Source organism: Eptatretus burgeri, chromosome 9 (genome assembly GCF_056783735.1).
Source record: "Eptatretus burgeri isolate ZD-2024b chromosome 9, Ebu_testis_v1, whole genome shotgun sequence".
In the NCBI taxonomy this organism is placed as follows: domain Eukaryota; kingdom Metazoa; phylum Chordata; class Myxini; order Myxiniformes; family Myxinidae; genus Eptatretus; species Eptatretus burgeri.
This window is the reverse complement of record NC_140969.1, coordinates 82981597-82995444: the sequence shown is the minus strand read 5'-3', so window position 1 is coordinate 82995444 and position 13848 is coordinate 82981597. Positions and strand designations below refer to the sequence as shown.

The 13848-nt window shown below is 40.2% G+C and overlaps 1 protein-coding gene across 13 annotated transcripts in view; it reads left to right on the top strand.

Annotated features, from left to right (window-relative positions):
* The window catches only part of LOC147020464 (ryanodine receptor 2-like), a 372265-nt gene that overhangs the window by 69169 nt on the left and 289248 nt on the right, over window positions 1–13848 (top strand). For all 13 annotated transcript variants that reach the window (XM_085895797.1, XM_085895798.1, XM_085895792.1 and 10 more), the window contains 5 exons: window positions 5086–5190; window positions 5317–5420; window positions 10225–10308; window positions 10619–10778; window positions 12234–12381. In XM_085895797.1, coding sequence (XP_085751923.1) covers window positions 5086–5190; window positions 5317–5420; window positions 10225–10308; window positions 10619–10778; window positions 12234–12381 — 601 coding nt within the window. The remainder of the gene's footprint in view (window positions 1–5085; window positions 5191–5316; window positions 5421–10224; window positions 10309–10618; window positions 10779–12233; window positions 12382–13848) is intronic.

Below are 13848 nucleotides of genomic sequence, written 5' to 3'. Positions count from 1 at the left end.
CAGGAGTGAGCTGCAACAGGCAGGAGACAAACTTTGATAACCACCTGTGGGTGTTTACTCTTGTAAAGAATGCAATCGGAGGGAAACTTCTTCTCACTCACCCCCTCACTTTGACAATTTGCCTTACAATCTTACATAGTCCGTGAAATCAAATGGGTCATAAAAATAACGCTGATGGTACAAATGGTTGACATTGGTGTTCAGAGGCGATGGTGCCGTACAGTGACGGACTGGGACTAAACATCGGCCCAATCATTTGTACGCACGTCAGCCCAAATTTGAGCTGTAGACAATTATTTATTTCATTATTTTTTTTTCCAAAACTTTTTTTCAAGGCTAATTCAATGTTCATGTCTCTGCCAAAATAAATTTTATTCTTAGTATCATTAGTTGTACGCAACGCTATACCAAAAAAATAGGACCACTGGACCTGTAGGTTGTCTGAGCCTTGACCTCATGTTGTAACCCAAATTTGGTAGCATTCTGACTGATGGGTCTGGACAAGAAGATTTTTGAAAGAATTCATACGATTTTTCCCAAACATTGATGAAGTCGGCCATTTTGACACACTTCCAGTCACGTGATCGCCATGACCTCCACAATTTAACACCCCCACCCTGTCCTAATGTTGTAACCAAAATCTAGTAGCGTTCTGACTGGTGGGTCTGGAGATGACGATTTTTGTAGGAATTTATGAGTCTGCCATTTTGACCAACTTTAAGTCACATGACCAGAATGAGCTTTGCAATCCTCATTACCAGTCAGGAGCGGAACCTTGCTTTGAAATTTCAGCAGGATCAGTCCAGCGGTTTGACCGGAGAAGTCAAAATAGGAGATGGACGGATGGACAGACAGACAGATGGACGACGGATGGACAGCACACAATGACAATACCTTATCAGGAATTAGAATTCCAGATAAGCTGATAAAATGTTGAATTATTGAACAGGGTTAATCTCGACTCATGGAAGAAAATTTTGAAATTTGTCGTGCGATAAATTTGGGACGTGACGTATTAGCGGGATTTGGTCGTACGATCTTTTTGGTCCATTTGGGCTGGTCCAAAAAGCATATGGGTTGGTGAGTTTGGATTTTTGGGGCTGCCAGATATGGGAGTTAATGCCAACTGAGAGCACAAATAAGCGATGAAGCATACAAATTGGAGGTAATCAAAAATATTTTAATATGAGGACCACATTGTGTAATACAGGTAAACCAACTACAAATCCGGAATCCTAAAATCCAGTTTTACCTGAAAACCACCAATTTTTCAAGCTGAAACTATAATTTTGGGGTAAAAACGAATCGTTCGGAACGTGGGGATACAGGAAGTCGAAGCGCTTCGACGGCAAATGTTCACTACTCCGATCGCTCGATTACTCCTAATTTCACCTTCATTAATTTTTTTTTTTAACAGTGTATACATAACTGTACGTATTTGTTTCATTGTCAAAAACAGTCCAAAATCCTTCGAGTCTTGGTCTTTTACCCTGAAAGCTGTGATATCCTGAAATCCAGCAACCATTCAGTCCCAAGGTTCCAGGATTTGTGGTTGGTTACCTGTATAGGCAAAATTTTTTTTTTATCCTGATCACATTTGCAATTTTTAAAATTTATTTACACAGTCAAGGCTTGTCGAAGAGCTAGCACACTGAACGGATCAGGACATATAAGACAAAAATGGGATGAAAAACACACATGCATGGAGAAGGAAATTCCAAGGAGGAAAAACTAGAAAATTTGGAGGGATTTGGGTAGGGTTAACGAGGGTAGAAAAACTTCATAGTTTTGCATGCAGGATGATCTGAGATGGTGGTGAACAGCTGTCTTGAAGACCTGGAGGGAAGAATGAGATTGAAGAAGATGTGGAAATTGGTTCCACGGCCAGGGAAAAAGGAGGAACAAATGAGTGGAGCAGAGCAGTGATCCTGAGTTTAGGTAGTTTCACCAGAAGGTGGTTGATGGTGGATCGTGTGAACCCTTCAGAAACCTGGGGGGTGGTGGACAAAGCACGGGAAGAGCAGAAGGTGCAAGATCAGAAAGGAGGCAGCAGAAGACAGGGAGACCACCGACCTGTCTGTGATGGCGAAGTGATAAGTCCATCGACTCAGCTTCAGGTTCCAATAATCTTGAAGGGATTGGTTTCCATGGTGCCAAACTGAGCAAGGTGTCAGGCAGGGGCAACAGCCCAGAGGGGAAAGCAGTCCTTCATGCTGTGGATGAAGACCTTGTAGGTGGACAGGAGTTCAGGTCTGCCAAGGAAGGACTTTGTGTGACAGAGGATGCCCAAACTGGCTTTGGAGGCCATCGTTGAAATGTGGTTTTCCCAAGAAAATCATAGCTGTTAGTGAGACCCAAGAATTTGAGTGACTGATCTTCCTCAAAAAGATTGTTAAGACCATATGTGGGATGGTTTGCCAGACAGTCCTTTCAGAGATATATATATATATATATATATATATATATATATATATATATGTATATATATATATATATATATATATATATATATATATATATATATATATATATATTGGGGAGACCAAGTATTTGATAAACTGCCGATTTTGCAGGTTTTCCCACTTACAAACCACGTAAAGGTCTGTAATTTTATCATAGGTATACTTCAACTGTGAAAGACGGAATATAAAACAAAATCCTGAAAATGACATTGTATGATTTTTAAATAATTAATTTGCATTTTATTGCATGAAATAAGTATTTGATACATCAGAAAAACAGAACTTAATATTTGGTACAGAAACCTTTGTTTGCAATTACAGAGATCAGACATTTCCTATAGTTCTTAACCAGGTTTGCACAGACTGCAGCAGGGATTTTGGCCCACTCCTCCATACAGATCTTCTCCAGATCCTTCAGGTTTCGGGGCTGTTGCTGGGCAACACAGACTTTCAGCTCCCTCCAAAGATTTTCAATTGGGTTCAGGTCTGGAGACTGGCTAGGCCACTCCAGGACCTTGAGATGCTTCTTACGGAGCCACTCCTTAGTTGCCCTGGCTGTGTGTTTTGGGTCGTTGTCATGCTGGAAGACCCAGCCATGCCCCATCTTCAATGCTCTTGTTGGGGGAAGGAGGTTGTTGGCTATGATCTCGCGATACATGGCCCCATCCATCCTCCCCTCAATACGGTGCAGTCGTCTTGTCCCCTTTGCAGAAAAGCATCCCCAAATAATGATGTTTCCACCTCCATGCTTCACGGTTGGGATGGTGTTCTTGGGGTTGTACTCATCCTTCTTCTTCCTCCAAACACGGCGAGTGGAGTTTAAACCAAAAAGCTCTATTTTGGTCTCATCAGACCACATGACCTTCTCCCATTCCTCCTCTGGATCATCCAAATGGTCATTGGCAAACTTCAGACAGGCCTGGACATGCGCTGGCTTGAGCAGAGGGACCTTGCGTGCGCTGCAGGATTTTAATCCATGACGGCGTAGTGTGTTACTTATGGTTTTCTTTGATACTGTGGTCCCAGCTCTCTTCAGGTCATTGACCAGGTCCTGCCGTGTAGTTCTGGGCTGATCCCTCACCTTTCTCATTCTGATTGAGGCTCCACGAGGTGAGATCTTGCATGGAGCCCCAGACTGAGGGAGATTGACTGTTATCTTGAACTACTTCCATTTTCTAATAATTGCGCCAACAGTTGTTGCCTTCTCACCAAGCTGCTTGCCTTTTGTCCTGTTGCCCACCCCAGCCTTGTGCAAGTACACAATTTTGTCCCTGATGTCCTTAGACAGCTCTCTGGTCTTGCCCATTGTGGAGAGGTTGGAGTCTGATTGATTGAGTGTGGACAGCTGTCTTTTATGCAGATAACGAGTTCAAACAGGTGCAGTTAATACAGGTAATGAGTGGAGAATGGGAGGGCTTCTTAAAGCCAAAATTAACAGGTCTGTGAGAGCTGGAATTCTTACTGGTTGGTTGGTGATCAAATACTTATTTCATGCAATAAAATGCAAATGAATTTTTTAAAAATCATACAATGTGATTTTCAGTATTTTTGTTTTAAATTCCATCTTTCACAGTGGAAGTGTACCTATGATAAAAATTACAGACCTCTACGTGCTTTGTAATTGGGAAAACCTGCAAAATCGGCAGTGTACCAAATACTTGTTCTCCCCACTGTATATTAGTCTTGAGTGAAAGACATATTCCAAGTGTTTGACCAGTTTGTGATTTTTTTCAAGGTCTGGACAGGGAACAAGCTGCTGCCTATCTATCTGAATGATGAGGGATGTCATGGCAGATGGTAGAGTCATCATCGAAGAGATAAAGAGGATTTTCCAAAGAGTCAGAGAGATTGTTGATGAAGGATAGCAATAAAATGGGACCCAGAACGATACCTCGGGGGCATTCCAGCCTTAACAGGGAGAGAAAAATGAAAGGATTCCATTGAGAGCCACACATTGGCTTCGAGAGTAGAGGAAGTCAGGAAGTCAACAGTGGAGTTGGCCTCGAATGCCATAGGTCGAGAGTTTGGAGAGTAAGGTCGGATGCCAGACTGGATCAAAAACATGAGATATGCCCAGAGAGATGGCCTTGATCTCATGTCTGATATTGAGGTTCCTCTATCCATTGTTGGGAGAGTAGGAGCAGCATGTCCAAGACAGAGTGACCTGGTCTGAGTTCTACATCTTGTGACAAGGTGATGGTCCTTTCTGTTTCAAGGTTTATACCATTAATCTTGTTTATTGATGAGGGATATGTTTTCATGATTAGCCTTGTTCTGCACAGGTATTTCTTAGCAATTACCTTGTGTGATTTGGTGGTCTTCTTCTTCTTGGTGTTTGTACGATACTTCATTTTCTACTGTTGTATTGTTCTTCGTCAGATTTTGGTGTTGCTTCTTTGTTGTTGTTTGCCTGCTTTGGACATGCATTTGGCACATTCGTCTAGTTCAAGTTCCATTTCAATGACTTGGAAGTATAGTTTTACTAGTTTCAACTGCTGAGTTCATTTTATTTAATTTACGTTTGAGGTGTGTGTGTGTGTGTGTGTGTGTGTGTGTGTGTGTGTGTGTTTTGCACAACTTATTTGGTGATGAGAGCTAATATTGCCTTTTTATTCATTTACAGGTTGTTCTTCCTCCACAAATGGAACGAATTCGGGACAAGCTGGCTGAGAATATCCATGAACTATGGGCCACAACCAAGGTTGAAATGGGTTGGACTTATGGATTGGTGAGTGGAGTAAAATTCAATTCCATATAATTACCTTTTCAGCAGAGTGGTATTAGTTTAGGCAGAAAGTCAAGGTTTGCCAGAATCTTCCCAGAAACTGTTTTTAATTCATTTAAATCTTTTCAGGCTCGAGATGACCATAATTTAATACATCCCTGCTTGTTGGATTTCCATAAACTTCCAGAGCAGGAACGAAACTACAACCTGCAGATGTCCACAGAGACTCTCAAGTGAGTGTTCCTTACATTTTATTGGGTTTTAAAAATTAATTACCTTTAATGGGTTTTCAGGTGCGTGGAGGAGCTTTAATAATGTACGACAAGGATATTGTAGATTTTGGGTAATTTTACACGCATTACAAGAACATTATAGGAAACAGTGGACAAATTGATACTGTGGAGTTCATATTTAGGATTTTTGATCTTACATTCCAGCATCATGAGCGACAGTAAGTACTGAGATGGGATTGCCAAAAAGCTCAATGTTTTAATCGTTTGTAAACTTCTAAATGTCATGAACACATCACGAAACTGCTGTTTGATAACGTTGTGTGTTAAGTCCGCACTCTCAGTCAAGGTCTCCTGTGCCTTGAGTAAACATGAAGATGGTTTTGAATTTTGAAATACGCACTAAGTTGATCCAGTCTCGGTCGTGTAACGGGTCGTGCATCCTCTGTGAGTTATTCCAAAGACTAAAAATGGTACGTGCTGCTCAATGCACTTTAAAAATGGTACGTGGCCAAGTCATTCCAAAGACTTTAAAAATGGTACGTGGCCAAATCATTCCAAAGACTTTAAAAATGTTAGGTGGCCGAGTCATTCCAAAGACTTTTAAAATGTTAGGTGGCCGAGTCATTCCAAAGACTTTTAAAATGTTAGGTGGCCGAGTCATTCCAAAGACTTTAAAAATGGTATGTGGCCAAGTCATACCAAAGACTTTAAAAATGGTACGTGGCCAAGTCATTCCAAAGACTTTAAAAATGATTCCAAAAACTTTAAAAATGGTATGTGGCCAAGTCATTCTAAAGACTTTTAAAATGTTAGGTGGCCGAGTCATTCCAAAGACTTTAAAAATGGTACGTGGCCAAGTCATTCCAAAGACTTTAAAAATGGTACGTGGCCAAGTCATTCCAAAGACTTTAAAAATGATTCCAAAAACTTTAAAAATGGTACGTGGCCAAGTCATTCCAAAGACTTTAAAAATGATTCCAAAGACTTCAAAAATGGAACGTGGCCAAGTCATTCCAAAGACTTTATTAATGGTACGTGGCCAAGTCATTCCAAAGACTTTAATAATGGTACGTGGCCAAGTCATTCCAAAGACTTTAAAAATGGTACGTGGCCAAGTCATTCCAAAGATTTTAAAAGTGATTCCAAAAACTTTAAAAATGGTACGTGGCCAAGTCATTCCAAAGACTTTAAAAATGGTACGTGGCCAAGTCATTCCAAAGACTTTAAAAGTGATTCCAAAAACTTTAAAAATGGTACATGGCCAAGTCATTCCAAAGACTTTAAAAATGATTCCAAAGACTTTAAAAATGGTGCGTGGCCAAGTCATTCCAAAGACTTTAATAATGGTACATGGCCAAGTCATTCCAAAGACTTTAAAAATGATTCCAAAGACTTTAAAAATGGTACGTGGCCAAGTCATTCTAAAGACTTTAAAAATGGTACGTGGTCGAGTCATTCCAAAGACTTTAAAAATAATACGTGGCCAAGTCATTCCAAAGACTTTAAAATGGTACGTGGCTGTCATTCCAAAGACTTTAAAAATGGTACGTGGCCAAGTCATTCCAAAGACTTTAAAAATGGTACATGGCCAAGTCATTCCAAAGACTTTAAAAATGGTACATGGCCGTCATTCCAAAGACTTTAAAAATGGTACGTGGCCAAGTCATTCCAAAGACTTTAAAAATGGTACGTGGCCAAGTCATTCCAAAGACTTTAATAATGGTACGTGGCCAAGTCATTCCAAAGACTTTAAGAATGGTACGTGGTCGAGTCATTCTAAAGATTTAAAAAATGGTACGTGGTCGAGTCATTCCAAAGACTTTAAAAATGGTATCTGGCCGAGTCATTCCAAAGACTTTAAGAATGGTACGTGGTCGAGTCATTCTAAAGATTTTAAAAATGGTACGTGGTCGAGTCATTCCAAAGACTTTAAAAATGGTATCTGGCCGAGTCATTCCAAAGACTTTAAAAATGATTCCAAGGACTTTAAAAATGGTACGTGGCCAAGTCATTCCAAAGACTTAAAAATGGTACGTGGACGAGTCATTCCAAAGACTTTAAAAATGGTATGTGGCCGTCATTCCAAAGACTTTAAAAATGGTACGTGGCCAAGTCATTCCAAAGACTTTAATAATGGTATGTGGCCAAGTCATTCCAAAGACTTTAAGAATGGTACGTGGTCGAGTCATTCTAAAGATTTAAAAAATGGTACATGGTCGAGTCATTCCAAAGACTTTAAAAATGGTATCTGGCCGAGTCATTCCAAAGACTTTAAAAATGATATGTGGCCAAGTCATTCCAAAGACTTTAAAAATGATCCCAAAGACTTTAAAAATGGTACGTGGCCAAGTCATTCCAAAGACTTTAAAACTGGTACGTGGTCGAGTCATTCCAAAGCTTTAAAAATGGTACGTGGACGAGTCATTCCAAAGACTTTAAAAATGGTCCGTGGCCAAGTCATTCCAAAGACTTTAAAAGTGATTCCAAAAACTTTAAAAATGGTACATGGCCAAGTCATTCCAAAGACTTTAAAAATGATTCCAAAGACTTTAAAAATGGTGCGTGGCCAAGTCATTCCAAAGACTTTAATAATGGTACATGGCCAAGTCATTCCAAAGACTTTAAAAATGATTCCAAAGACTTTAAAAATGGTACGTGGCCAAGTCATTCTAAAGACTTTAAAAATGGTACGTGGTCGAGTCATTCCAAAGACTTTAAAAATAGTACGTGGCCAAGTCATTCCAAAGACTTTAAAATGGTACGTGGCTGTCATTCCAAAGACTTCAAAAATGGTACGTGGCCAAGTCATTCCAAAGACTTTAAAAATGGTACATGGCCAAGTCATTCCAAAGACTTTAAAAATGGTACATGGCCGTCATTCCAAAGACTTTAAAAATGGTACGTGGCCAAGTCATTCCAAAGACTTTAAAAATGGTACGTGGCCAAGTCATTCCAAAGACTTTAATAATGGTACGTGGCCAAGTCATTCCAAAGACTTTAAGAATGGTACGTGGTCGAGTCATTCTAAAGATTTAAAAAATGGTACGTGGTCGAGTCATTCCAAAGACTTTAAAAATGGTATCTGGCCGAGTCATTCCAAAGACTTTAAGAATGGTACGTGGTCGAGTCATTCTAAAGATTTTAAAAATGGTACGTGGTCGAGTCATTCCAAAGACTTTAAAAATGGTATCTGGCCGAGTCATTCCAAAGAGTTTAAAAATTCTATGTGGCCAAGTCATTCCAAAGACTTTAAAAATGATTCCAAGGACTTTAAAAATGGTACGTGGCCAAGTCATTCCAAAGACTTAAAAATGGTACGTGGACGAGTCATTCCAAAGACTTTAAAAATGGTCTGTGGCCAAGTCATTCCAAAGACTTTAAAAATGGTATGTGGCCGTCATTCCAAAGACTTTAAAAATGGTACGTGGCCAAGTCATTCCAAAGACTTTAAGAATGGTACGTGGTCGAGTCATTCTAAAGATTTTTAAAATGGTACGTGGTCGAGTCATTCCAAAGACTTTAAAAATGGTATCTGGCCGAGTCATTCCAAAGACTTTAAAAATGATATGTGGCCAAGTCATTCCAAAGACTTTAAAAATGATCCCAAAGACTTTAAAAATGGTACGTGGCCAAGTCATTCCAAAGACTTTAAAACTGGTACGTGGTCGAGTCATTCCAAAGCTTTAAAAATGGTACGTGGACGAGTCATTCCAAAGACTTTAAAAATGGTCCGTGGCCAAGTCATTCCAAAGACTTTAAAAATGGTACGTGGCCAAGTCATTCCAAAGACTTAAAAATGGTACGTGGCCAAGTCATTCCAAAGACTTTAAAAATGGTACGTGGACGAGTCATTCCAAACACTTTAAAAATGGTCCGTGGCCATGGCATTCCAAAGACTTAAAAATGGTACGTGGCCAAGTCATTCCAAAGACTTTAAAAATGGTATCTGGCCGAGTCATTCCAAAGACAAAAATGGTACGTGGCCAAGTCATTCCAAAGACTTTAAAAACGGTATCTGGCCGAGTCATTCCAAAGACTTAAAAATGATACATGGATGAGTCATTCCAAAGACTTTAAAAATGGTATCTGGCCAAGTCATTCCAAAGACTTTAAAAATGGTATCTGGCCGAGTCATTCCAAAGACTTAAAAATGGTACGTGGACGAGTCATTCCAAAGACTTTAAAAATGGTACGTGGCCAAGTCATTCCAAAGACTTCAAAATGGTACGTGGCCGAGTCATTCCAAAGACTTTAAAAATGATATCTGGCCGAATCATTCCAAAGACTTTAAAAATGGTACGTGGCCAAGTCATTCCAAAGACTTTAAAAATGATTCCAAAGACTTTAAAAATGATTCCAAAGACTTTAAAAATGGTACATGGCCAAGTCATTCCCGAGACTTTAAAAATGGTACGTGGTCGAGTCATTCCAAAGCTTTAAAAATGGTATCTGGCCGAATCATTCCAAAGACTTAAAAATGGTACGTGGCCAAGTCATTCCAAAGACTTTAAAAATGGTACGTGGCCGAGTCATTCCAAAGACTTAAAAAATGGTACGCACTGCTCAGCATTTAAAAGGATAGAATACAGACAAAGAAGTATAGGCTAGCAACCATAGTGATCAACCATAGGCATGATCACCCTAATTGGTGTCCTCATGCATGGAAATCTTTTGTAAGGGAACTCTTATATAAGCACCCCCCCCCCCTTTTTCCCTTTTATTCTAGTTTCATCATATGAATTATTTTAGTTTGAAATCTCCAAAAGTTAACTCTTTTTTCATTTTATTTATCTCTTTATGACAGAACTCTATTAGCACTGGGCTGCCATGTTGGAATTGGTGATGACCATGCAGAGGAGAAACTGAAGAGACTGAAGCTACCACGCAAGTACGTGCCTGGAATATTTCATTGTCTGGTTTGATGTGAGCATGATCTGGTGTAATGGTGGATTTTCTGTGTGGCGAGAAGGAAACACGGAAACGTGTTATCAGGGAATAGGATAATCTCAGAGCCTTATGTTTGTACCGGGATGGATAATTCCGGTACATGACATTTGCTGTTCAGGATATTTACTTTCTTCCTCATTTCAGAACCTTATCATGCCCAACTCGGGCTTCTTCCTTGATGATGATAATCGACCAAAGCTTTGTGTTGATGAGTCATGTGATTCATTTTTTAAATTTGTATCCATTGGCAGTTACCTGATGACAAACAATTACAAACCGGCACCCTTTGATCTCAACCATGTGAAGCTGACTGCCACACAAGAGGCATTGGTGGATAAACTTGCAGAGAATGCACACAATGTTTGGGCAAGAGATCGCATTCGCCAGGGCTGGACTTACGGAATTCAACAGGTACAGGTGTACACTCAGTTACAGTTTCAGAATGGTTGTCCCACAATGATGCATTTGTCTCTTGCATAGTATATTTTCACGCAACTGTAACAATACTCACTCATTTTCAATATCAGTGAACATTTTGTGAAAGACAGAAGAATACACTTGTAGACTAGAAGTAGGGTTGGGTAAATATGATTGAAATTTTGTGCATAGCATTTTCTATGGCCGTTTTCCATGCTGAATCCGAATCCAGTCGAATTTTTTTTTTTTTACCTCCGCTGACCTTTGACCCCCGGAACCTTTATTCGTGCTATACATTGGTTTTGCTCTATCTCTCAATGGTGAAGAATCACTTTACAAATTCTAATAGCCGGATCCGGATTCGGTTCTTCACTAAAATCTAATCAATTCGTCCTCGTCACACACCCAACCTGTCCACAAAATTTCATACGGATCCGTCCACAACTTTTTGAGATATCCTGCACACAGATAGACAACCAAACAAACAGACAGAGAGGCGTGAAAACATAACCTCTTTCACCTTCTTGACACTTTATTACCCCGTGCATGCAAAGTGAAAAGCGGGGTTAAGCAATTGGTTAACTTAAATTACTTTAACTAGGTCAAAATGGCCAACTTAGGAAATTCCTTCAAAGATCATCATCTTTAGACCCACCAGTCAGAATGTTACCAAATTTGGGTGACAACATTCGGACACGATCCTGATGTTAAATTCTGGAGGCTATGCTGATTACGTAACTGGAAGTGCGTCAAAATGGCAGATTCCATAAATGTTTGGGAAAAATCGCATAAATTCCTTCAAAAACCTAATCCAGACCCGCCAGTCAGAATGCTACCTAATTTGGGTTACAACATTTGGATAGGGCTCAAATAAGCTGCAGGTCCAGTGGTCCTATTTTTCTACAACCTTTCAAAGTCTCATCTTTTATTTCAATTCAATTATATACTTGAACACTGTAACACAAATTGCCTTAGCCACTTTCAAAACGCTTCCATTTAGCAGTACTTGGACATGTTAAATAAGGTGTTGTTTAAGACACTGCATAAATGTTGCTAAACTTCCGGAATTTTTTTATATGACCTTAAAAATCATTATTTTATTTCATATTAATTACCTCCTCGAACACTGCGTGTGGTAAGGTGTTTTACGGACTCTCCGGTTATTAAGAGTTATTGAGGCATAGTATTGAGCTCGGCTGTTGTCACGCGTACAAAAAAACAGTGGTGTAGGCCTCACGTACCCGAGACAGATTAGAGTCTGTTTTTGATACTTTTAAACTTGTCCTCATGATATAAAGACTCAAACTCACATTTATACTTTATCCCTTGTGGTTTGGACTCAGAATCAGCTTTCTTGGACTTGCTTCGCTGCTCAAAAGTAATGTCAAGTTTTTTTCCTGTTTGTATCCAACACATCTCTCATTTTATTTGTGTTCTCATCTCCACCAGGACCTGAAGAACCGTCGGAATCCACGACTCATCCCTTATGCTCTGCTTGATGACCGTACAAAGAAATCCAACAAGGATAGCCTGCGTGAGGCAGTTCGTACCCTCATGGGCTGTGGCTACGTGATCGAACCTCCTGACCCAGATCCTGGTAAGCCCGCAATTTGTCACAATGTTTCCAGTTTTTCCTTTTTCCAAGTTTTCAGTTTTTCATTCCTGAGCTGCTTCTGTCTCCATCTTGTTCACCCCCTGTGTCCTCCCATGCCCCTCATTCTTCCCCACAACCCTTATTTGTCGAAGTCTCCCTCTATTTTTCCCTCATCCCTGATGTCGGTGCCCTCCCCCCTCTTTCTCCATTGTTCCTTTTGTTCCGTTATGCCCTGATCCATTTTATGTTCGAGGTCCTCCACAAGCCTTGACATTACATCCCCAAAAAAACAAACCTTGTACTACCAAATGCATCACTTAGATTATAGGCAGTGAGTGCAACTTGCGTGAATTTCCCATTCATTTCCATGGAGGCCACCATGTCTTGTAGTTGTGAGTCGGTGATTCGCTACAAGACTTCGGAATCGGTGGCGTAATGATTCGAGCAGTGATCTTCACTATTTTTTTTTTAGAGCAGGGCCACTTTTTTGCCGATAAGGCATCAGTATGAAGGTCATCACACCTGCTGCAGGACTCTGTACTGGCTGTTATTAGGTCCCACCCCCATGTACTCTTGTTTGTTGTGGTTAACTGGGCTACAAGCATCATTGCTTGCATGCTGCAACCATATCCTGATGTAGGAATGTTACTTTTATGCTTCACGTTGTAACACTCATTTGAAACCTTTGTGTCAATTTGATAGTATTTAGGGCAGATTATGATGGGGTGTTTGCATATTTGTGTATTATTGGCCGCACGTCAGGGGCCACACGTCAGGGGCTGCACTTTAGGCCACCAGTGGATCGCGGGCTGTGCACTGAAGAGCAGTGGATTACTGCATCCGCTCTGAATCTGAGTGGTCAGCGGTTTGGACCACGCTGGAGTCGTAGCAAAGACTTTAAATATGGTACATGCTTCTTCCTCAATAGGGCATGGACAAACTTCATCGGTTCGTATCGCTGAGGAGGAGGAAATTTCTCCCTAATTGCCCCCATTTCGTCTGGAGAGAAAAATTATTTTATAAAGATGGCGTTGCTGGGACCCAAAGTCCCCCCCAGGAAGATTCATCACTTCCCCACGCTCGCAGCTGTATTTATCTGAAGTCAAGTCTGGTGTATTCTCCTATAATTCTCCTGCCGCCACATAGATTAATGAGAAATTCACTAAATGCATTAAATGTTTCGAATTACACTTTTCACGGAAAGATAAAAAGTGAAATTAAACAATATTCAGATCTCGTGATTCTCAATTATTTCATTTAAGTTTCGATTCCCTTGAAATGTCAAAATGATCATATGTTGTTCTTCACTGCTTTCTCCAATGTTACCTGAACACAAACCAATGGAAACTATTGAAATGTTACAGATCATCATCAACTTGGTGCTGCCAAATAGCTCTTGTAACCAGTTAACCTCACTGTGGTTTACATCGTAACAGACTGAGCTAAAGCATGATAAAAATGGACTCGATG